The sequence below is a fragment of the Lissotriton helveticus genome, chromosome 3_2 (assembly GCF_964261635.1).
Source record: "Lissotriton helveticus chromosome 3_2, aLisHel1.1, whole genome shotgun sequence".
NCBI classification, from domain to species: Eukaryota; Metazoa; Chordata; class Amphibia; order Caudata; family Salamandridae; genus Lissotriton; species Lissotriton helveticus.
In genome coordinates, this window is record NC_136062.1 from 443,800,532 (window position 1) to 443,826,446 (window position 25,915).

The 25,915-nt window shown below is 42.4% G+C and overlaps 1 protein-coding gene across 2 annotated transcripts in view; it reads left to right on the forward strand.

Annotated features, from left to right (window-relative positions):
• Positions 1–25,915, forward strand: part of LOC144826055 (1-aminocyclopropane-1-carboxylate synthase-like protein 1) — a 146,954-nt gene that overhangs the window by 101,268 nt on the left and 19,771 nt on the right. For both annotated transcript variants that reach the window (XM_078684353.1, XM_078684354.1), the window contains 4 exons: positions 2,724–2,824; positions 14,343–14,432; positions 14,792–14,837; positions 24,660–24,801. In XM_078684353.1, coding sequence (XP_078540479.1) covers positions 2,724–2,824; positions 14,343–14,432; positions 14,792–14,837; positions 24,660–24,801 — 379 coding nt within the window. The remainder of the gene's footprint in view (positions 1–2,723; positions 2,825–14,342; positions 14,433–14,791; positions 14,838–24,659; positions 24,802–25,915) is intronic.

Genomic DNA, 25,915 nt, shown 5'->3' on the forward strand with positions numbered 1-25,915 from the left:
ACCTGTCATGATGATGGTCTAACACTTCTGCAGGCCGAATCGCAGTTGACTTCCACAGCGGAATTCCTGGTGCTCCCATTTACGGATACTCATTTAAGTTTTTGTATTCATGTACCATAAACTGCTTGGGTATCCCAAATATGTAAATAATTTTAGAATCCCACTTGTCTCGCGTTGAGCCCATCACTATCGCTGTATATACCACGTCACGTGTCTGCATGAAGAATGCCTCACCCTGGACCAAATACTACTGCCTGTAGATCAACACGGACAAAACTGAAGTGCTGATTTTCGGCAGCCACACATCCCTCTCGAACGACTCGTTGTGTCTATTGGAACTCATACCAACCCCCACTCTGAAAGACAACGCCCGCAACCTTGGCATCATCCTCGACAGCAAACTCTCCATAGTGTGACAGGTCAATGCCTAAAAGGACCAACATCATCCAGCAATTGAGACCTCCACTGGCTCCACATCCGGAAGAGATGCCACATCAAGTTTCTGACCCACGCCTACATGGCCCACCACAACCAAACACCGGCATACATGAACCACTATCAAAGAAAGAGGAGCCCCTTTATATCCAAAAGGAATAGGGCACTGTACAGTGGCAAATAATTAAATCCCTTTGGGTAGATCCAATAAGAAGCTAGTCATCCTACAATCAGATCACCACACACATCAGATATTGCACTTTTTTATCTCACTGCTATGCCACACTTAAGATTGTACCATATATAGCCAAGAAAACCAAATGACAAAAAAGTAAAAAAATTAACCCATACATTTATTGATCATAAAACACTATTTTCATTCATAAAAATAACCACACAATCAATATGCATAGTATATTCAAACAAATAAAACAAAATACATAAAAAATCAATAGGAAAATACATGCAAAATAGAGAGTAGAATAACCAGACAAATACAATATGTCTTTACAACATACACATCCGACATATAACGATATCACAAGCACGGAGCTCAGTAATTTATAATCGATATTCTTGAGCCATGCCTGGGTTGGCGGATTGTGTACTTAAAATTAGGCGTTGACGCGTTTCGATGGTTCATTTTATAAGTCCATCTTTATCAAGACACATGTATTAACATGTATTGCGCAATCACAAAGCTTCATGGGCACTTGTGCACAGTATTTTGTAGGTAACATGTCTTTCAGTGTAACGCAGTGCTACCTACCCATGTGCTTGTACATATGAAGTTTAATATGTCCAACATGCTTATCAGATGAAATACAATTTACCTTAACAAGAAAATGTCTCCCTGGTTGTCTTCCCTTTTTGATTTAATACGGCATGCCTAATTGTGCCACATGTACTTGACCTTCAAATAATACCCTTTTTCGAGACACTGTTGTTTGTGACAGATTATTGCCCTAGTCTCCTTGGGGTTTATGGGCTAACTCCTGTAGTCTGATACTGCTTACACTCCTTTTGGACTAAGCCTGAAGCCTGAAGCTACCACTTGGATAGCTTTCTAAGGTTATCTAAGACCTCTTAAATCACCACATGGGTTGTATGGACCCCTTATACAAAGGAAAAAAAGATAATGAAACAGCAAAAGCAATGGGAGCCCTTTCAAACACAATCACAAAGGGGTTTCGTTCGTCATTCCACATATCGTGTTGGATCTAAAACGTCCTCCACTGACACATCTACTTCTTATAACGAGGCACTCAATCAAGCATCCTGTCCTAGAGGAAACTAAGGGGATCCTATAGAGGAAACTATAATAGAGGTAGAGGTAAAGGAGGTTTTAAAAAACACTCCATCTCCACTACCACCAAACCTTGACTCACCCACCATTTCCCCTTTCGGGAGAAGACTACAACAGTTCCTTCCCTCATGCATAAATATCACATCCGATCAATGGGTGTTGGATATTATTCAATATGGTTATTGTCTGGAGCTCACTACAACACCTCCAAACATGATCATCAGAAGCATGCTGGCTGGTTTCCGAGAGGGTCTGGACTGTCTAATTGTGGATGACGGCAGAATATTTCACCCCTCTACAGTCTCTTTTGCTGGATTCCTGAGGAGTCAGCCTTATCCACCTTTTCCTCAGAAATTCTGTATTTTTTGGCAGCTGTCATGAAATTTATCAGAGCCATACATAAGAGCAAGTGGTTGACGATTTGTTAATAGTCAAGTTCCAAAGGCATTATCCTTCTGACAGTATCTGAGCGTAGCATAATTTAGATTTCTATGCACTTGGTTGAAACAGGCATGTAGATGGAATTTTATTTTTCAATATACTACTTCTACCTTCATTAGAGATGGGTATTCATCTCTGCATTTGCAGCCAATCACAGTGGGCTTCAAATTGCGACCGGCTTAATTAATATTTATTAGGCAAGTTGGTTTTTATCTCCCTGTGAATGGATCATTTGTGCTGCAACAGATGAGTGTTCACGCATGAGGTTGTCTCTTTCATAAGATTTATATTTCTAAAGCACTCGTATAGTTTTTGTAGTACAAGTCAAATCACAGGCACGTATATGTATATTTTCCTGCTCCATTTGTTATGTAGTAGCCTGGCATTTAAAACCATTAAATGTGTCAGAATCATGTATATGTGAATTCCCAACTCTTCAGTTTCCCCTCCTTTGGGTATCAGAATGTTTAGGCCTAACGGTACTGTCTGTTGGCAAATCTGTTTTATTTTGATGGAACCAACGTCTTGCCTTTCCTTTCAGGGCACCATTGTGAAGGCTCTGTTCCTCCTCAACCCCCACAACCCTCTGGGGGATATCTACTCCCTCACAGAAATGAAGGAGTTCCTGGAATTTGCTAAACGGTAAGGAGTGTGCATGGCCACCATATCCTGATGATTGTCAAAGAGTTCACAGTTGAAGAAATAGAGTCCTGATTTGAAGCATAAACCAGGGTAATTTGTCTCAAAAACCGGATGCCACAAACTTGATCAAAAGCTACCTGTTACCAATGGAATGTTATCTACTATCCCAGGAATCATGCTGTTCCTTTACAGAGGACACTAACTGTAAACCATTACTTTTAGTAAGTGTCATGCATATGGTTCAGCCAGCAATAGTCCGGAAAGGGAGTACGCATGTCTGCATGTCTGTTGATTTCACCAGGTCAATTCCGATATAAACAAGTATAGAAGAAAGGGCACACGTGTAATTGAAAAGAATTGATTGAGTTGGTTGGTTTTCGAAGATCATCTGGCCAGGCAATGTTTCTTGTATAACTCTGTTCATTCAACATTAGTTTGTGGCACAAGAGTGCAGAATTTCTTGTCAGGCTTTTCTTTTTTTGCTAAACCATATTTATTAGAAAGCATTTTACAAAATAATTTATCAATGTAGCTCAGTTCAGTTCAGTCAGTCTTTATTTCGATTATAACAATCATAAGGACATGGTATTTCTACAATTTAAAATACATAATAGCAAAAATATATAAAGTTCAATGTCCAACATATAACTAAAAAAAGACCCTCAATTGGATAAAACACATATTCTTTAAAAAGGAAATTAAAAAAGTTAATAAGTGTATGATAATATACATAAACCAACAAGGGACCATGACTGGCAAATACTTTTCGCACTGTCGTTCAATACTGTAGACCCCACTTTAAGCAAAAAAAAAGATAGATACACATTAGAAATACCAAAACATATGTCTAGAACGATGTATGACTACGGTACCAAGCATTGGGACTAAAACGTTAATTAAATCTGGCAGGATTGGTATACCCTCCTCTTTTTAGCGCGAATGACCCACATCCAACTCAAAAACTTAGCAACTGCAATCACTAAGGATTCCTGTGTGTTTGTCCTCAAAATCCTTAATGCCTCCATGCCTGATCTTGTTCCCAGATTAGAACAAATTGGTTTGAGACACTTTTTCCTAGGAATCTTATAGGCTGGACAAACAAAAAAAGTGTGAACTAATGTTTCAATCTGTGCTGGGCATGTGATACATTTGTCGTCAGACGGGGTATGCCAACTCTTTGTAAAAGATTTTATAGGGAGTGTACCCACCCTAAATTGATGGTAGAACTTCCTGTCACTAGGTTTAGTAATGACATCCCAATAAGCCTCAAACTCAGTATCATATTTGAGCTCCAGAAATCCCCTTGACAAAATGGATCTCGTTATGGTTGAGAAGCGCTTAATCTTAACCATTTTCCAGTATGCTGCCTTAAACTCTTTTTTGGGTGGAAATAGTTTGTAGTCTTGGTCCCCCCACAGACTGCTCATCCCCATGTCAAGTAGAGCAATTTTTACTTTATTTAACCAAGAAATCCTATGTAGGCAATCTGCCCCCCCATACTTCAGAAAGAGCTTTAGCGTACAAGGATAGCTTGGGAGTAGTCATGAGCCTGCTCCAAAAAGCAATGGGTCTAAAACGAGCTGTAGCCTCAATGGTGTTGCAACCCAAATCTAAATATAAGGACGTGAGTGGTGTTGATTGCGGGAGACCTAGTAGACCTCTCATCATTTTTTTTAGCTACAGTGAGATATGATAAATCCTCAAAGCCCCAAAGCTCAGCTCCATACAATACTGAGGAACACATTTTAGAATCATTAATCTTTAAGGTAGGGGCAATGGGCTTTGTCTGTGAAAGCCTATGTTCTTTTTATGAAAGCACCAGCTAGTTGAGCGTGTTTGAGGAATAGCATATCGATCTGGGGTTATCAATTCAATCTCCTGCCTAATGTAATCCCCAGATAAGTAAATACATCTGTCTACTCCAGGAGGACGTTGTTCATCAAGACTCTCCCTTTTATTTCTTTGTGTTTGTGGAGAACCATAAACTTGGTTTTCTCCACGTTTACCACTAGCTCATTATCACGGCAAACGTCCTCAAATCGAGACAGGGCCGACTGCAACCCTTTTTGAGTTTTTGAAAGAATCAAGGTATCATTCGCGAACATGAGCAGGGGTATCGTCATACCAGCTAATGTAGGGGCATCTGTATGGAAAGTAAAGAAGTATTGAACCACCCTGTTAATAAAAATAGAAAACAGGGTTGGTGCCAACACGCACCCTTGTCTTACCCCCTTAGTGACAGAGAACCTGTCCGGAACATTCCCCTGCACACCCCAGCGAACCTGTGCATAGTTAAATTCATGTAATTTTACTAAGATGGCCAGTAGTACCAAAGGCATCACCATATCCACAAAAGCACTCCACATTTTGGTTTGAGGGACCAAACCAAATGCGGGTTTGAGTTCGACAATAGCTGCATAATTTGAGCACCCTCCGATAATAATAATAATCCCAATTTGTAAAGCGCACAATCACCCGTTAGGGTCTCTAGGCGATGGGGGCCGTCGGGAAGATTAAGCAAGCTATTTCCCAGAGTCACATGGTGCTGGGCTAATCTGCCACCGGCGCCAGAGATCGAACCGTGATTCCCCAGATTCCGGAATCAGTCGCCCTGGCCGCGGCGCCACACCTCTCCCCGCCTTGACAACCCGCCAGTAAATTAACATAAGTCTACAAACCTGATCTATAGTGCTAGTGCATGGGCGGAACCCCACCTGTAAAGGAGTCAGGATATCCATTTCATCTATCCAGATCTGGATTCTGCACAACACTAGCCTAGCAACAAGCTTCTGGATGGAATCTGTAAGACTTATCGGCCTGTAGAACGATCACCCTTTTTATATATCGGGAGAATTTCAGCAGCGAGCCATGTGTCTGGGTTGGGAGCGCCGCTGGCCATTGCATTGGCAAGTATCTGTATGTAGGTTACACATGCTTCTTTAACGTGCAAAAACAGGTCCGCCGAGATGCAATCAGGCCCTGGCATGGGGTCCGGTACTAATCCCAGAGTTCACTGATATATCATTGTGCACATGAAGTAAGAGTAGGCTGAGGCTGATTTATTATTCGTCATGACACGACTTTTTATTGTATACAGTTTACTAGTAATGCTAATCACACTGCTAAATTGCATTTGTTTTCTAATTTCAGCACAGTTGCTTTTTGATAGAGCGCAATAGTTTCTATAAATATTATAAACTTTCCTCGTGTCTCATTTCAGTTTATTGTGTAGAAGCATGAATGAGAAAACAAAAGGTGATGATCTGTTTCCACGGCTCCCTGTGAGGGAGCTAGCGTGTTGTGTTCTGGTGTACCAATTTATCTGTTACTCTGTGAAGGTTAGGAGGGCAGGTATGGCACTATGAGCTAGTCGGATTTGGACCCATAAATACTGATGTTGTATGGTTACTCAGTCCCTACATACTGTTGTTCTGTGATCGCTGTCATAGTTCGGTTTCCAAACACAATCTGTGTAAAATGACGCAACAAACATCTGGTCTGGAACTTATTTCCAGCTCCCCTGAGTAGTGCTTGTGTATGTCCATAAAGCCCCTTACACCTTCCATCGTAGACATCTGTGGTTTTTGGGATTAATCCTCCACCGTGTTTATGAAGCACCTAATTCTGTTGATTTTTCAAGCTTGAAAGTTTAAAAGGACAATGCTCATTTTGCGTTGCACTTCCTTTCCATTACTTTTCTTTTCATGACACATCCACAACCTATTGTAATAGCTGCTAATCGTAGATCTGCTGTTCATGTTACTGCACATGACATTATTAATGTGAGTGGTGACTGTGAGAAGTTGGCCTGGTATATGCTGTCCACTAGTTATAGTGGGCACCCTGTACCAGTCCAAACAATCCTTATTGATGATAGATAGGTTTACAACAACCTTTATTGAAAGCTATCCTAGTGGTAGCTATGGAGAGCAGCCTTCAGGCTAAGTCTTGAAGGAGTGTAAAGCAGCTTGGTTTACCAGATTATAACCTCTTGAATCACTAAATGAAAGAAGAACCACACAAGATATATATAAAATATATGTATTTATTTCTATACACTCACTACTAATCTCCTTATGAGATTAGAGTCCAAGATACACAATAATACAGTTCTAAAATGACAGTAAATAGCACAATATACAATGGGCCCCGGGGGGGACCAAACCTTATATTAAGAAAGGGGTATGTACCACATCTTGACTAGACACAGGGCCTAGAGCCTGTAGAATCGCCGGGACCCCAAGGAACCATCCAAGGTAGTGACACAGGGGACCTACGGGGGACGTGTGCTGTGTGAGAACACAGCCGCAAGATCCGTTAGCTTCTATGTGGAAAGTTGAGGTTGGAATTTTAAAGATAAAGGGCACTTGGGAGAGGACTTTGAGCCCTACCCCATGTACTTGCACCAGTACGTATAGGCCCCCTAAGTAATGAGGCGGCGTCTTGGCCAGCTTTAGCTGGATACACAATACCCGAATTATGCAAATATCACTGATAAACAACTATAACCATAGTATTCTAATTTAGTGAGACTTCATCGACGGTACACTCATTAGTTTTGTGCACCTTGTTGGCACAACCAGCAAGGACTGGTCTGCCAGGGCAAGCCCAGGTACACACAGTGCCTACAATCAATCCTGTAATTGTTCATTCAGTTATGAGCAACATTCTCGGTAATCGTGAGGAAGTTCCATTTACAATCGCCCAAAAAATCGACAAAAATTAAGCTGTGTGAAACCCGATCCATACCAAGGACGCTACCAGTTTGGAAACCTTATGCGGTTTGGAATTATCACCGCATATTAAGACAAATTTATGTACTGAATTTAGCCTTGAGAAAGTCTTGTGACGACTTCCCTTAATGCGACGAAACACGTGTTGGCTGTTGAAAACTTCCGGGAAAACTTGCACTAAATAAAGTAACCAACAAAGAAGAAAGTATACTACGTTCTGTTCATTACTGCATTTATTTTGTGGAAACACGTTACATACATGTGTTATTTTAAACTGTCACGTGTGCTAAGGAGTGTTATTCACCTCATCATATATTACTAAAGTTCGAGCAACTGCCGTCCACCTAGAAGCAGCCATTCAACCCGCTTCCTGGCGCTCGGAGTCTTGATTTCATGCTCGTGCACAGCACTGCGTCAGCCCTCAGCTAGGTGTGTGCTCTCATGCATGTGTAGAAAGGCGCCCTCTCAATGTCCCAGAGCTCATCTTCCGCTGTCCCCGTGCCACCCACCCCCTGGCACGTGCCAGGCTGCTGCAGAGCGCACAGTTGAACGTGCGTGATGCCGTGTGAAGCCGGGCCCGGGGCCTCTCTCTGAAGAGACCCCACATGCTTAGCTGCTCTCTTGTTCGGAGGAACCGGAGCACCGTAGCTCATGACGAGCTGACCTCGTCATGAGCACCGGAGCGCTGTACGCGCCCCCCGCCACCCCAGGAATGTGCCCCGCAGCCAAGGGGTTAATATGCGGTGATAATTCCAAACCGCATAGGGTTTCCAAACTGGTAGCGTACGTAATCAGTCTTGATGGCATCACGGAGGATTTGCAAATGGAAGAAGAAGAAAAATAGTACTACATGATTAAGATACCAGTGAAACCCGATCCATACCTAGGACGCTACCAGTTTGGAAACCTTATGCGGTTTGGAATTATCAACGCATATTAAGACAAATTTATGTACTGAATTTAGCCTTGAGAAAGTCTTGTGACGACTTCCCTTAATGCGACGAAACACGTGTTGGCTGTTGAAAACTTCCGGGAAAACTTGCACTAAATAAAGTGACCAACAAAGAAGAAAGTATACTACGTTCTGTTCATTACTGCATTTATTTTGTGGAAACACGTTACATACTTGTGTTATTTTAAACTGTCACGTGTGCTAAGGAGTGTTATTCACCTCATCATATATCACTAAAGTTCGAGCAACTGCCGTCCACCTAGAAGCAGCCATTCAACCCGCTTCCTGGCGCTCGGAGTCTTGATTTCATACTCGTGCACAGCACTGCGTCAGCCCTCAGCTAGGTGTGTGCTCTCATGCATGTGTAGAAAGGCACCCTCTCAATGTCTATAAAACAAGCACAGGACTTTGACTATGTGCTTACCAGATAGATTAATTGGCCTTGACATTCATATTTAGGGTGACCTACAGCTCACACATTGTAACAATTTTGAGGAAAATTTAACTGTGTCTCACAACAGCCTTTTAGTAAATGTCAACTGGCCCCCGCTATATGCTGACTGGGGTAAGGACCCTCCTTATCATATAATACCTATAAGATCCAGCCCGCAATTGCGACTGCAATACCCTATGAAGTTGGATGCTAAAGCACCTGTTAGAGAAATACTCGCCCAATTGGAGTATCAGGGCGTAATTGTACCCTGTGTCTGTCAGATGGATTATTCCCATGTTCGAGCCAAGTGTGCTGTAGATACACCTGCTTTGTATACTCCTGCCATCTAAAGTTGGGTCTGGATGTATGCAAGTTGGTTTTCTTCGAAGAAGTCTTTTACTAGTCTCAAAGTAAGGTGACCCCTCCTTTCAGTGATAGTGCACATTGACAACAACTCAACTGCTACATTTTCTTCCCACCATTAGGTACAGACGTGGTTTGCTGTCCTCTGGTTCGAGACTATTCATCGGGATCCCCACGGTTCGAACCCCACTGTACACGTGTTTGAATTGTTTAGAGCGTGTTTTTCATCCTCAGCCCGTCGAAACTCAGGACACTTTCCTAGTTGGAGCAAGAACACCCTAATCTCTGCCTTTGGGCGTAGCTTTTTCATTTCACTTCCACTCGTACATACATCATTGGGTAAACTGCCGTGTCTGGAGTGGCTCCAAGGGCTAATTTTGCCCTTGGTGCCACTCCAAATATCTGCACACCGACCTTCATAAGGTCTGTAACCTGTGCATCTCTCTGGAGGACAAGGAAGAAGACCTCAAGCCTGTTGCTCATTTCGCTCAAAAAAGGACCGTCTGGATCGATGGAAAGAAATGCACCGACAAGTTGTAGAAGACACCCCCGATATCTTCAGATAAGATATCGAAAAGGAAGAAATGGAAGCGTCCGCAGTGGAAGAAGAGGCCTATTCGTCCAAGAGCTCGAGTTGGAGATAGAACTGGAGTTCATGATGTTCCAGCCAGTCAAGGTGCAGTAAGGTACCAAAGCCCCTTTGCCCACAACACCCGCGTCCATTAAATATACGGCTACCGGGCCAACACTGCCATCTAACCAAGTTTGGCACCAAGACTCTGCCTCCAACACCCTGCCCTCCAGCCCCGAAAGCACACGCCAAGCCTCCCGGCCTGGGTTCGAGTCGAGATACCACATCTTCGGCACCTAAAGCATCGCTTCCGAAAGGCAAAAAGGACAAATCCAGCTCAGCACCAAAAATGTTGGCGCTGAAATAAAAAGATGCTCCTCAAAAGCCACTGTAGTCAGTTCTGGGAACCGTGCAAGAGAAGCTAGGTCCAAATGAAAAGAACATTTATATCAATCCAGACACTGGACATACTCCAACAAAATCAGTGATACCCTATTCCGAGAGAACAAAAATCCAAGTATACAGGATATAAAATCACTCTCAAAAAGAAAAAAAGCACTAACCCTCTTCACTACATTCCACATACCCCTCAACCATTTTCACCAGTACCTCTGATAACCTCCTTTAGATCCTCTGGCATCACACCACAGAGCTCGCCTTGCACAGAGCCTGATGTAGGGGCTAAGGGTGCTCTGAAGGCCTACCTGCTCTAAAAACAGTTCTTGCCACCATTCACAGAGGGGAAGGGGGTCCCTTGGGGGACCCCTTTTGTATTTGATTATGGGTAACCATCACATTGAATCTGATGGTAAATTACGAATGTTTTGCAACTGGTATTTGGTCGCAAAACACTCATACATACCCCTGTGATTTGGTATTGGGAGGGGTCGCCCAAAACATGCCCCTTCCTAATACCAACTCGCAAAGCCATTTTGTAATTTGGTAACAGGTTACCGAATCAAGAAATAGAGGTTGATACATTGCCAAAATTAGATGGGATCTAAAAAGGAAAATCCCGATTAACCACTTATACACTAAAGAAGTGGTTCCATCCAACTGTAAAAGAAGGCTAAAATGGTTTAAGATGGCGTCCGATGAGAAAACTCTGGAAAGCACAGGCCTCTTGGTAACATCAAAGGGATTGGAATTTAGTGACCTGAACATCTTACAGGGAGAGGTTCTTAGACCGGATCTGGGTAATATCTATGAAGATTTTATAGATAAACTGAGTTCCTATTTTAAAATTACAGGACTAAATAGACGGAAAAATAATAATTTAAAAAAAAAGGTAACCCCTGGTTTACAGGAGATTGCAGGGAAAAGAGGAAATCCATCTTGCTTGCAATTCAGAAAAAGGACCCAGTAGCTCTAAGGGTAGCCAGAAAGGAATATAAAAATACAATAGAATTGGCAAAACGAACATGGGAGGAAGATCATTGGCAGGAACTTAGGATGGCTGCCTCCAGAAAGGACTTAATTCTTTTTTGGGACCTAATAAATAACTCATCTAGAAGGGGAGGGGACCCTGTTGTACACCACATAACTGAACAGCAATGGTTTTCCCACTTCTTGAAACTTTATTCTTGTGAGGCTGATCCTGTACATTTGTCAGATCCATACTTAAACCCTGAGCCATCCACCCTAAATATTGAACCAGTACATCCCTTCACCTTTCTTGTTGTCCCGACAGCTATTAAAAACATTGCCCCGGGGAAGGCTGCTGGCCCGGATGGCCTGCCTGGTGACCTTTTACTGCATGACCCGACCCTTTGAGCCAATCTTATCCTTCCGCTAATGAATTTGCTGACTCAGGGCTATCCAGTCCCAGAGTCGTGGAAGGGGGCAGAAGTGGTCACGATACATAAAAAGGGAGCAAAAGATGACCCTGCCAATTATAGACCAATCAGTCTGATTGATGTAATTCAGAAGGTGGTTGGCAGGGTCATCCTATCCAGAACGGTGTCATGGTTGGAGGAGGGTGACATTCTAACACATCTACAAGCGGGTTTTAGGAAAAAGGTCGGTACGATAGACCAAGTCTTCCGATTTATTGCAACCTATTGGAAGACTGTTTCTGTCGGTAAAGGGTCATTATATCTGGCATTTATAGACCTAAAAACCGCCTTCGACCTTGTCCCTCGTATTAAATTATGGCAGGTACTCCAGGACATGGGTTTCCCGTGCTACCTCCTTGAGCTTGTTAAAAGACTGCACGATGGCACATATGCAAGGATCCGATGGGGGAGTGAGGGCCAACTAACTGACAAAATACCAGTGAATAGGGGGGTCCGCCAGGGTTGCGTGATGGCTCCCACCTTATTCTCCCTCTTTATAAATGGTGTGGCAGGCCATTTGAGGAAGGACCCCGTGGATGCTCCCACCCTGGCAGGTGAAAAAATACCGACCCTCCTTTTTGCGGACGACACCCTCCTCATGTCAAAAACACCCTCTGGTCTCCAAAAACTTTTGACCAAGTTTGATGCCTTCTGTGAGGAACGTGGGTTAACAATTAACACTACAAAAACTAAATTAATGGTGTTGTCCCAAACAAAGAGGCCAAGGAAGATTAATGTTGTGCTTAATGGATGTTCACTGGAGGAGGTTGATGCATTTGATTATCTGGGAGTAAGGGTGAACCGGAGAATGAAGTGGGACTCTCATTTAGCAAAAATGCATTTGAATTTGAAAAGGACCACGGGAGCCATTTCCAGAGAACACCGATTCTCGGTAAGCAGGCCCATTGCACCTGTCCTTGCCATCTATGAAGGGAAAGCATTGGCAGCAACAACATATGGGTCAGAACTTTGGGGCTTTGATAAGATCACAGAGTTAACTAAAACTGAAAATAAGTTCTTTAGAGACTTGGTGGCTCTCCCAGTCTCTACCCCCTTGAAACCACTGTTGCAAGATATGGGCCGTCGTGCAATTAAAGATATTGTCACCCTTCGACCTCTTCTATATTGGGTAGGTTTGAGAAGGTCACCGGAACTGGCACACTATGCTGCAGTCTTGGACGAACTTATCACCCTGAACAAGTTGTCAAGAATTCCGTGGCTGGACATTCTAAGGGACCTGACTACCAATCTGGGGCTAAGTGAAACATGGTTGTCCCAGTCACCACCCCCGAAAGATACAATTAAAAAAATATACTGGGAATGGGTCCAAGCCATGGAACTTGAGAAATCAAACTGGGGAGTGTTAACTGACCGTTTTTTAGAGCATAAGCCGGTGAGGAAGTTGGAATCTTTTCTCGATGTCATTAAAGTACCTAGAGACAGAACTTTGTTTCTAAAGTTTAGACATGGAACACTTCCTCTGAACACTTTTACCAAGCATTGGAAATCATATATGTCTAATCATTTTAGTTGCCCTGGTTGTTTAAACCCTAATGAGTCCTTAGCCCATTTCCTATTTGCCTGTGGAGCATATAGTGAACCCAGGAGAAGGTGGTTAAAGCCAGTATGTAGAGAACTGGGAGTCAGGCACCATGTGACGGCATTCCGCATATTGACAACAGATACAACATCTACGATGGTTTTTTGCGGAGTTGCCAAATTCTTGGGAAAGGCCTGGCAGATACGTTCAAGACTTGTAAAATGAGCATGGGGCAGGAAATTGTGTACAGTATACACCCACCAGAATATGTCTGATCCTCTGTCCTCTGCTCCCTGCTTTAGGACTTTATTTAATTTATTTTTAAAATTTTGTGCTGTTTTTGAAAGGATTTCACTTTTTAAAAGTTTTAATATTTCTTTTAGCAATGAATTGTGTACTTTTATGATAAAGTTTGTTTTTATCGAATAAAGTATAAAGTACATTGGAAAAGCCATTTTCGCTTTCTCAAACCGGCCGATTCTGTGAATCGACTTGTTTGCAAATGCAAAATATCTTCATACATGTGGCCCCTTCATCTCTGGAGTTGGCTGGAGCGACATGGCACTTCTCTGGTTGTGAACCACCTGGCGAAATTCCAGGGAGGACAAATCCAGACAACAGTCCCCAGCAGCACACAAATAGCGGTTACACACTGAGGTGGAGCCGGGTATCTTAAAGCAGTGGGGAGAACCTTGGATAGATCTTTCCCAACCCTGAAAATGTGCAATGTAAAATGTTGTGCTCGCTGTCTTTTTCCAAGACGGCTCTGTCAGAGACATATCCCAGACTCTGTGGAGTAAAGGGCTCTAGTAAACTCTTCGGTCCCTGCCCTTCTTGCCCTAGATTCGGAATAATGTCTTGAATGACCAGGCAAAAACAATGGTGTTTGCATAAGTTCCTTTCCCTTTCAGCCTCATCGTTAAAATACAGTTTGTTACATTCTGGATCGCCGTGGTGGTGGTGTTCAAGATATGTTTCAAGAATCTCCGTGTGTTTTAACCATACAGACTCTTAAGGTTTACTGTGTTATGACCACATTAAAATATTCTGTTGAGGGACGCATTTATTAATTTCTCTTGTCCATGTTCCAGGCACGAGTTGCACGTGGTGGTGGATGAGATTTACATGCTGTCCGTCTTCGAGGATTCTGAAATGTTCCAGAGCGTTTTGAGTATAGACAAGTGAGTCAAATCTTAAAGGCGGTCTGTCTCTCACTTGATGCAAATTTTGTGGTCCTGGCTGTGCATGCACACAATTCTAACAACATTTAAGAAGGTGTTTTCAGTTCAAACTATCGTTGTTTATAATTTGCTACTAAGAGGTGGCAGCCACATATCTGTTTGTAAAATGGAGGTGCTCAGGTACTTCCAGTAAAAGAGCTACTATACAGATAGATTTCCATGCCTCTGCCATGATAGTGCTTCTTCCTTCTAATTTTATTGAAATGTTCTTTGCTCACTCTGTTCTTTTATGCTAAGTAATCATTGACTGCTCCACATTCTCTATGGAAACTGTCTCCCCTGTGTTTTGTCTCATGCAGACTGCCTGATCCTATGAGGACTCATGTGATGTGGGGCATCAGCAAGGTAAGGGTCTTTCCTTCTCTCCTCAGTTTTGTTGCATACCTTGCAGAAGGCCACTGTGGACTGACTTGGGTCAACTGGTGTTTGGCTTTATGCATTCTTTATCCTCAGCAGCACACAGACAGCTACAAAAAAAAACATTTGGACATAGGCAGGAGACATCTACCAAACAGAATTATGGTTATGGGATAGCAGTTTAGTTTTCCAGTGCATTTGGTAAAGTCCAATTCTTATTCTGTCCCTAATACACACCCCAGAACAACTAAGCCTCTTTCCTAGAGGTGCAAGTAACAGTGTTTCGGTAGACAAGGGACCTAATGTACAAAGTCATTTTGCAGTCCCAAAGCGTCAGATTCGTAAAATTGTAGGGTCGATTTTCTTACGTACTACACCCATTTGGTAACTCATTGCCAAATCACAAATTGGGTTTAGAAACTCATAATAAATGGCTACTTTGAAGGGGTGTGGGTAGGGTGTCACTTCCAAATAGCGACCCAAATCCAGTCTTAAAACATTGACATTTTACAGATACAGCAATAGAGGTTTTAACTTATTCCTAAATGAGGAAAGGTCCCCTGGGAACCCTATTCCCTTTGTGAATGTTCCCAAAAAATTGTAGGGGGATAGGCAATAGTCCATGGACCACCACCAGCTCTCAAATATACAAAAAGAAGTTTCCTTTTCAAATACAGCCCGATTTCCTTTAAGAAAAATGGGCTGTATATAAAAAGCAAGTTGACATTATTTAAAATGTGAACATGGACAGGATGGTCTGCTGACCCCAGCAGGTCACTTTCTCTGTGTTGTCATCCAATTATAGTGAGTTGCAATTTACAACCTACCACCAGGATTCAGAATTTTGTCAACTGACCTATCATTACATGGTCCGGTTGACAACATTCCTTTCCATTCACAAAAAGCAAAAAGTTGCTGTCCAGTTTGTGATCACTTTTTATGAATAGTAACTTCATACAGTGCCAGGTGTCATGTTTTTACATGACTCCGGAATCATCTAAAAAGCTCTCTGGTGCATCCACAGCTGGTCTGCCCATATAGAGGAGGTATATGTTTCCTCATTGTATGTGATATGAATGAGGTGTGACTGATAGCACATCATGGGAACTGACTGGTTGTGTGCCTGCAGTACAGTGGCTTTGTATAAACACTAGTATATTCTAGCAGGAGCTGGACAGGTGTGGAGCTCCCTTGCAGCGCAGAAATATTGTGTTAGGCTTTATCCTACACGCGCACCAAATGTTAGGCCTTCATGGCATGAAATGGGCCTCCCCTTGTAGTTGGATCCATAGGTTGGACAGTGCGTAGCCCAAGTACTGATTGCTGCATGGTTTGTCCTGCTTCCAGATGACTACTCTTCATATCCTGACACTGGGCTGCACTGAAGCCTTGAGAAATCTGCCCTCTAGTTGCTCACACAAGGGTGACAAAACTAGTTACTTATCTATAGGAATAGTATTGCAGCATAGACGTCTTCTAGATTCACATACTGTGCGTATTCCGCCATCTAGTGGTTGGAGTCGGAAGTGCTTTGCTTTTTTTTTCTGTGTTGGATGGTTGGCAAACCTGATTCTCCTGGCCAGGCTACAACCCCCTTTTGTGTGTGTGCAAGCTCTCAGATTATTTTTTCCGCCATGGAGATCGGAGGCGCACTGAAGACGTCTCTATGAAAGTAGCAGCTGACGAAGGTGTAGTATTTCCTTTCAAATATGACAATCAGCAGAGAAAAAAAATAGTAACATTTCAAAAGGTTGGTTCTTTAAAGATATCCCAAACGTCGCCAATTTATTGTAGTATTTCCTTTCAAATATGACAATCAGCAGTAGAATTCGCAGAAGGTTTAATCCATAAGTAAGAGCACATCCCAGTACTACAGTGGCATATAACAGAATGAACCAGTGGTACATAACAGAATCATAACAGTGTCATGTGGAACATAGAATACAGATATTCAAAAGGATACACGGGGTTTAAAGGAATACTAACTTGTAAGAGCGAGGTACTTAAAGGGATACTACAGAAGGCAAGAAGGAAAGCCCAACAGAAACTCCAGAGAGAGTGGTGGTACCAAGGAAGGTTGGATGAGGGGGGAAAACTTTGAGCAAAACAGCCTTTTTGGCGCTGCTCACTTGGTTCCTCATGCACCAGAGCAAGTACAATTTTCGCTGGCAGGATACAGTCTCCAGGTATTTGGGGGGGTTTCTGCAGGGAGCTGATGGTTCATTCGAAAACAAGATAAGATGCTCCTCTTTTATATATAATATACGAGAAAATCACAGATGAATTGCCCCAGGTACTTGCAAGAAAACTTTAAATAAAGCAGCACTGCTGCTTTTTTCATTACAAGGTTGGAAAAATCCAACATCTACAATGCTTCGCCTACGGCAATGTGTCAATGTGCTGTTTATACACTACGTGTGTGCTCTTTAAGTTATTTGAAATCTACTTTTATAGTTTTGTACTACGTTGGAAACGCACAACAACTCTAAAAACGAGTGAATACCAAATCATCTTATCTGTTCCTATCAGTGCTAGGGCTTAAATATGCATGCAATGCTTACCAGGGTTTAAACTAAACAAAGAAAAACAGGGTTTTCTTTACTTGAGACGGGATTTAACGGATATCTAAAACAATTTTCAGGCCTACACAGGAGGGTTACCTCCCAGAAATGTTTCCTATATCAACAGATAAAACATTCGATAAGCCATCAGATAATATTAGAGCTGGCGGCAGAACAAGCCCCTCTGTTCTTTGCAAACAGTAAATATCTGGGCACAACACTTCTAACGCGGCACCTGATGCAGCTCACGTCTGCAAAGGTTTTCTAGGCAAACGGACGGAAGGGTCATAAAACCCCCGCACCCTATTCCATTTCAAAGCGGACACAAGGGATTCTTTAGGTCGAACGCAAGGACCCCATGCTCTCATGAAAACAGGCACGAATGCAGTAGGGTCCCAGCAACAACATAAGTTGTTCATTGCAATTACCAGGGCAGGGCTATCATAGATATTAAATAGCCCATAACCCAGGGGACTAAAACGCCTCCTAACAAGGGTGGAAAATGCAACAGTTTGCTTTCCCTACAGCCTCTCAAAGATACAATTTACTGCAAAGGATTTAACTTTTATAGAGCAACAGTTCACAACTAACCTATGCTTGTACCTCAAACACGCACTAACACGGGTGCGAGTGCAACATTTACCGGCGCTTCAAAGTAAAACAACTGCCTTAACATCATTTTGCATATGCAATAAACAAAGGTATCACAAAACTAGTACAATATTTATGCAATTGCCTTGTTTTTCAATAGATAGCAAAAATAAACAAAGGTATTACAAAACAAATGAAATATTTATGCAAAAAACTTGTTTTTCAATAGATCACAAACATCTTAGTGCAACTTGTGCTGTATAACACATGGCACGCACAGTTAAGAACGTATGGCCTTAAATAACACACCAATACAGGTACTATGCCAACATTTACCAGTTACTGCAGCCACTTCGAGAAATGCAATGATCGAAATGCATAGCATTGCAACATGCAATGTGACCATGGAACCTCGTATTACAAGGTACAAGTACGTTCACTATTGCAGAATTACCTACAGAGCCACTACAAACTCTAAAGTTGTAATTGAAGGTTAATTTTGTATGTTAACGTTCTTATACCAAGAAAACACCTAACACCCGGGTATACTTGATCAAGGACAAATGCGGTTTTGTCTCATACCCATAAATACATGGGCTAGGCCTACATGTACACAAAAAAGTACACATAGCCATGCACATTTCTCTTCAAAATTACACCCATAAAGTGCGGGGTGATAAAACACATGGGTTTATATTTATTCTGCACCCAAAATAAGGGAAGGAAATATCGTTATTACAGCTCAAATATTTGGCTACATCCACAAATAAGGACGCACTATAAAGCAACACATCAAGGGATAGTTATATATATTTATATGCATATGTGTGCATATGATATATAGCTATTTGAATATATGGAGATATATACATAGATGTATACATATATTTAGGGGGGAAAGACATCATCAATTACGTATGTCGATGTATGTATATATATACACCCTCAGTTGTGCGACTCACCGTCTTTCTTTTGGAAGATCACTGCTGAATATTAAGCGGGGGGTCCTGCCGCAGAGAACGCACCTCCACGAAAGGAGCGTCCCACTTCTGCCGAACATTGGACCAAAACCTTCGCTGCGTTAGCAAACCCAGGGCAGGGGAAGCCGCCAGGGACCGGACCTTGGAACTGGCCCTCATTTCCTCGAAAATAGGCAAATTGAGGTGAGAGTGATTGTTGCAACATGAAACTGACTTTCTACGCATCGCTCCCCCACGGGGCAAACACGAGGAAGGAGGACGGACTACATAAACCAGCATGCTTCATTGTTCCTACCGACTGCGGAGCCCACCAGGGGGCAATTATCCCATCCAGTCATTACGTGACGCTTTCGGAGAAGCGTGGCTCAGTGGTTAGAGGCGGCAGACCCGGAAGCTGAGATCGACCGTGGACCAGGGTTCGATTCCCCGCCTCGGCGGGTCTCGGGCTAAAAAATTCCACAGACTCGACAATTCTCGCTCTGGTGCCTACTCAACTCACGGGGTCACACTCTGCGACTCTGGGCAATAGCTTGCTTAATCTCCACTACGGCCCCCTGCGGCGGGATGCCTGGCTTTCACCTTGTGGACACCCTGCCGGGGTTTCTCACAGGGGAATACCAGGACGGGTTCCCTAAGCAAGCGCCGGGACGCTCACGGGCAGCTGTGCGCTTTATAAGTCCAGCACATTTACATTTACATTTACATTTACACCGTGGGACTTAACAAGCTTACAATGAGCCACGCATGCTGAATACCCCTCCACCCTGCAGATGCGACCAGCCCCCTTGAAAAAGGTCTGCTGACAGACCGAAATCAGGCTGTACATTGCAACCGGATATATATATATATATATATATATATATATATATATATATATATATATATATATATATATATATATATATATATTCCCTTTACCAGTTACATACACCACATTACGCCTGTACTAAATGTACGCCCGGGGCTTTTCCTAGGGAGCACATAAAATGCCTCTTTTAGAGCCATTCACACTAGACATTGAACACATGCCAACTTCCTCCACCCTTCACCACTACTATGCTTCACAACCCTGTTTTACTACTGGCATGATTTTGCACACTGCCCCAGAAGGGGCCTACACATGGAAGCACTATTCACGTTTCTTACACACCCTGGTCAAATTCTAATAAGTTTCACACAGGAAAACGTACTATCCCCTAAATACAAGTACATATCTTAATAAGCTACACTGCATCTTTTTCACCACACAGCATATACGTACAACATGAGAAGGTGTTCACCACAACAACGGAGGCGAGTCAGTTTGACCGCCCACATGTTTATTGGGCGTGTAACCCCAAAAGGTCAGAGTCAGATCTTGACACCATAAGGGAGCCAGCAACTCTTCAAGGGGAGTTGACAGCAACTACCACATCTATCACATAAGGCAGGTAACTGGGGTTGACAGCGACCTTTCTGGACACCGTAAGGGAGACGGCAACTCTTCTATAGGAGTTGACCGTGACTTCCTAAGATATCCCATATGACCGGCAACTGGAGTTAACTTCAACCATTAAATTCGCCACATAAAGTGGGCCGTTAACATCCTACCACCCCATAAAACACCTATGCACTGTAAAATAAAAATAATCATCACCTTAAAACATGTATATACATACTATATAGCAAAGCAGGTTCACTGGGACAAGGATAAGGCCCATACCTCACATCTGGTCCCCCAGATAGGGCCTCCTACTCAACGGATTGTATTCCTGACAGTGCAAGAAGAACACAGCCCTTTACCAGGTTGTTTTTCAGTAACAACAGCTATTAACCTGCATAAAGGCAGAATGAAAACAATACAAGGTGCACTTTTTTCAAGCTTCCTTACTAAGTTATAAGGGGTGCACAAAGTCTGCACACAGCACACTCAAATGTTACTGTATCTCTCAATTGCACTTTACCACAGGGGTGCACAGTACCACGAAGGGCATGCATTACCCCACTAAAAGATGGGAGCCCTTTCGCAAATAGTTGGCCAAAGGCCCACTGTGTACACTACACATTAAGGATCGTAACCCTGATTCAAAGGCCAGGGGCCTGTGATGTCCCTTGGATACAGAAAGAGCACAGCCTTCAACCACATCCGTATGTAAGTATACCCACAGCACACATACATATGTACATGCCTATCCATGTGCATGTCAACAGTTTTGGTATACAAGATGGGTTGAGTAATGCACATAAAATATATATATATATTAGTTATAAGTTTTTTTATATGTACAAACAGATGTGCCCCAAAAACAGCCAGCACTGCCTTACTATACAAACACACTCTGCATATAACAAGGTTAAGCCTTCTTTCTTCTCCCCTCAATTTGCTCATAAAGACATGGACAGAACACGTAATCATATGATACCGTCCACGTTCTGCAATACCATAAACAGGGAAAGCTAAGAGCTGACTTCAACACATCAGCAACATATGCTTAGCGTTTGGTTTCGCTACCCAAACCAAGGATCAAACAAGCGATACATACATACTTAAGGCAACCAGGCACTCCAAAAAACCCTTAAGCTATATCTACACAAGGCATTAAAGCCTGCCCATTGCATCAAAAAAACAAAAAACGAACAATTTCAGGCAATATACAAACAGGAACTAGTGGTTGGTAAGGACCATATGAAATATAAAGATGGAAGGGCGTGGCCAAGATGGCGGACTGTTAGGTCGCACTTCTCAGCTGCTCGCCCAAACCCCCGGGTCCTTTCGCCCGGTCGAATAACAGCACTGGACCCCAGGGACGGCGCTACAGACAGGGGAAAAGTAAGCAGCTACGAAGGGGCAGCTCCGGAGCCGCAAAATGCTGTGGATGCAATATATTTTCTTATATGCTTGAAGTCAATAAAACAAAGATAACCATAAATATAAAGATGAATGGGCCTACAAAATATAACTATTTTCAATATACATACAGTTAACCACTAGCCGACTACCATAACAAAGGGTTTTTCGGTATCACGTCTGTAAATACCTACCACACGCGCAAATGCATATATGCATAAGGGTGTATATATGTGTATACTCTTCTGAAAGTAGAGCTATTTGGATACCTACTATGTACACACAACGGAAGAATACATATTCTCTCAAAAAGAACAAGTGGTACACAACACCATTTTTGCTTTTTATTTATCATGTGGAGATTAATCACACTTCACTCCCTCCTCTACAATTGCTGAATACCGCTACACAATCTATGCACAGTATGTGAATCTAGAAGACGTCTATGCTGCAAAACGAAACTAGTTGCTTACCTGTAAGAATAGTTTTGCAGCAAAGACACTTCTAGATTTACATACGACCCTCCCTCCTCCCCTGTGAAGGAGTAAAAATTAGCAATAAATTAAATGATTATAATAAAAATAAAAAAAAATAAAAAAAAGGAAAAGAGAGTTAAGACATAGTCCCTACATAAAAATAGTACATTAAGTACTTATAAGGGCTAACAAATAGCAAAAGACTATATGTGTCATCTTACAGTAGTACATACGTACTATATAAGAAATAAATAATAGCAATGTGCCACATCTTTCCAATTATAACAAAAAGTGACCTGTTTGAAAGCGGTCACAACAACCTCATGCTTATCATACTGATCCAAAGAAAATGTATACAGCAATGTTTAAAATTAAAAAGGGAAAAAATAATCTGAGAGCTTGCACACACACAAAGGGGGTTGTTGCCTAACCAGGGGAATTGGGTTTCACAACCACTCAAAAGAGAAAAAAACCAAAAAAAAGCAAAGCACTTTCCGACTCCAACCACTAGATGGCAGAATATGTACAGTATGTGAATCTAGAAGAGGCTATACTGCAAAACTATTCTTACAGGTAAGTAGCTAGTTTTGTTATCCTTGTTTGAGAAACTAGAGGGCAGATTTCTCAAGGCTTCTGGGCAGCCCAGACTATGTCTGGATATGAAGGGTAGTCATCTGGAAGCAGGATCTACCAGGCTTCCATGCAGCAGTACTTGGGCTACGCACTACGGGTCACCACTTTAGGACTACCAGCCTGGTAGAAAATATCTTGAACAGGTTGGATCCTGACGTTCGTGACTAATGTAGCATGAGATTAATTCAAATCCAGACAAATCCAGACAATCTGTTTTGTGTAAAGAGCTACAACACTTTCAAGGTTGCCTTTTCCCGTCCTGAAGAATACTCACAGCTGAGGTCCAAATTTTCCTCCTTGCATTAGTCGAGTCGAATCGTCGACGCTCTCCACCGTACAAGACCTGTACGAGTTTCACACCCGGCATACCTTGATGGTGCTTTGATGCATGCTTGGAAACTACAGAATCAAGTGTAAACTTCGTTTCAATAATGGACAGGTCTACCGAAACTGGTCTGTTTACCAGTATTTACCGAACTAATCCAATTGTTTTATCTTCACTTCTATGACTTTCACTCTCACTACCCATCACTATCACCACCTTAACTCTCCTCTTTCTTCCCCTCGTGCAACCTATTATCAGTATATCAACTGAAGTGTAGTTAATTGTAGTAATAAATGTTGTGCAAATGATATCAGTTTTGTGGCGCTTTCTTGTGTGGTTACTCTGAACTTTCGCTTTCAGCAAATGCATTCATAAACAAGGTATTGACTGCATATATGAAAGTGGCTCTTCTAGGTATTGAATACCAGTGTTGTAGCTCTTTACACAACACAGATTTTCTGGATTTGAATTTATCTCATGCCAAATTAGTCACGGACCAACTTTGAATTCCCGTACCGTACCCCGGTCCTGTGACTTGTTGGGTTACCCCATTTTTCATAATGACAGGTTTGATCCTGAGCCATGTACTAAGCTGTACCTTCCAAGCCTGGAATTCAAGGTCTGTTCAGTCATTCAGTGGACCCTCAAGAGACTTAAGAGTGTTACACATGATTATATTGGTTCCCACCTACTGCTCTCCGCCCCTAGATGAGGTGATAAAGCAGAAGGATAAAAGTACTCAAATTATGAGCAATATGACCAGTATAGCAGGAGAGTTAAGTGTCGTATTCCAGGGTGTTTGAGGACCATGAGTAATTAATTACATTTTCCACAGAAAAATATTTGCCTGTTCTTTGTAACCCAGAAGCCCAGTTAGCTGTGGTGTTCCTCTTTGTTAGTACACTAATGACAGTTAACGGTCCCCTGGAGTTGCAGGACTCTTTATTGGATAACAGAGACCAGAATAAGGTAGAAAACCTAACACAAGAGGCTTCCTTTATAGGGTTATTTAGGTATTTTGGTCTCATTGGATCAGATTCCACCACTGATATGGCAAGCCATACGTACTTGAATTATGAGTTTTCTGCATCCACATCTACACACATTTGTTCAGTTCTGTGACTCTTTGTAGCCCACTACTGTTGAGGTGAGCTCCAGAGAGACACAGACATGCACACATCCCACCCCACCCAGTAGTGGGTAGCAGTTGACTGTGATTTGTAACCAATGTGTACATATTGGAAAAGTACTGACCAGGCATTACAAAGTGGACCATCCAAGGTACCAGTCTGGGTATTGTCTTGCTTAACACACTGGTAATTTTCAATATGCTTGTGTGGTATTATCGTTTTAACCATGAATGACAGTATCCTGTTCAGAGTGTTTCCTGATTGAGTCTTCTGTATACCTCTCGTAGGACTTTGCAGTCTCTGGGATTCGCTTTGGCACATTGTATTCCCAGAACCAAGATGTCTGCAATGGTGTGGCCTCTCTATGTTACTTCCATGGTGTCTGTGGCCCCACTCAGTACAAAATGGCACAGCTACTGCGTGACAGAGGTAAGTTTTGCATGTCTGTACCTAATCACCCCCTGCTCAGTGTCACTATTTACAATACCTTACTCTGCATTTGAGCTTTCAATATCCTTCAATAGTCTTCTGTGAGCATGATTGTTTAGCGTAAGACAGCATCTTCCAGATTGTGGGCTTGTCTCAAAGGAATGAACACATATTGAACCATTTAAATGAAAGCGTATCTACAGCTATTGTAAGTATCCTGAAGGTAGCATTTGATGCCAAATGGCTACCCCTGCACTGGTATTGTCAGTTTATTGCAATGAAACACATGTACTTCCTGGGTGCTTTCTGTGACGGGTACTAACCAGTAGGTGTCTTGTCTGTTCTAGCTGGGGGTCAACTGTGTACAGTCTGCCTTTGGTCTGGACAGCTGTCAGTAATTGAGCTAAAATTGGCATTTTGAGATTCTGCAGGTAGAGGAACTGATTTAAACTGTAGAGGCCTGAAATGAGTCCTCCTCCTGTTTTCCTTACAGGTAGTGAAAATAATGCCCTACTTCTGGTAACAGTACCAACTTCAATGTTCCTAAAAAGAATAGCCTCTCATTCTCCTACAGATGTTGCCCATATGCCCACTAGCGCATAGGTCTACTGATTAAAGGGCGGCTGGTCAAACAATAAAGAATAGCTGATATTCACCACTGCGAAGCACCCTTTTATCTGTGAAAGAGAAGCCTTCCTTCTGCTTAGTGGACATTCTAAAATGGTTCTGAGCAGGACAGCTGCACTGAGGGAAAATACAGTGCCTTCTTGGCATTTTTTAAGGTCAGGAGAATGGGCTTTTTTTGCTGATGAAGTGTAGTGTAGTTCCTATATTCCCAATAGGCTCTGCGCATTGGAATAATATAAACAGCAGTGTAGACGTAGGACTGAGGTCGACTAGGCCTCTACTGACTATATTAGACTTAATTAGTTTTGCCACATAGCTCAGAGGTTGCTAGAAACGTTCTCGAGTAAACAAGGAGGAGTTTAACTTCCCTGGATAGACGAGAAGGGATTAGCTTCTGACAATCATAAACATGACTACTTTTCTCCCTCAGAATAAAGAGTGTATCTCTAGAGTCGTGTGAAAACAATAGACAACTATTTCACTCAGT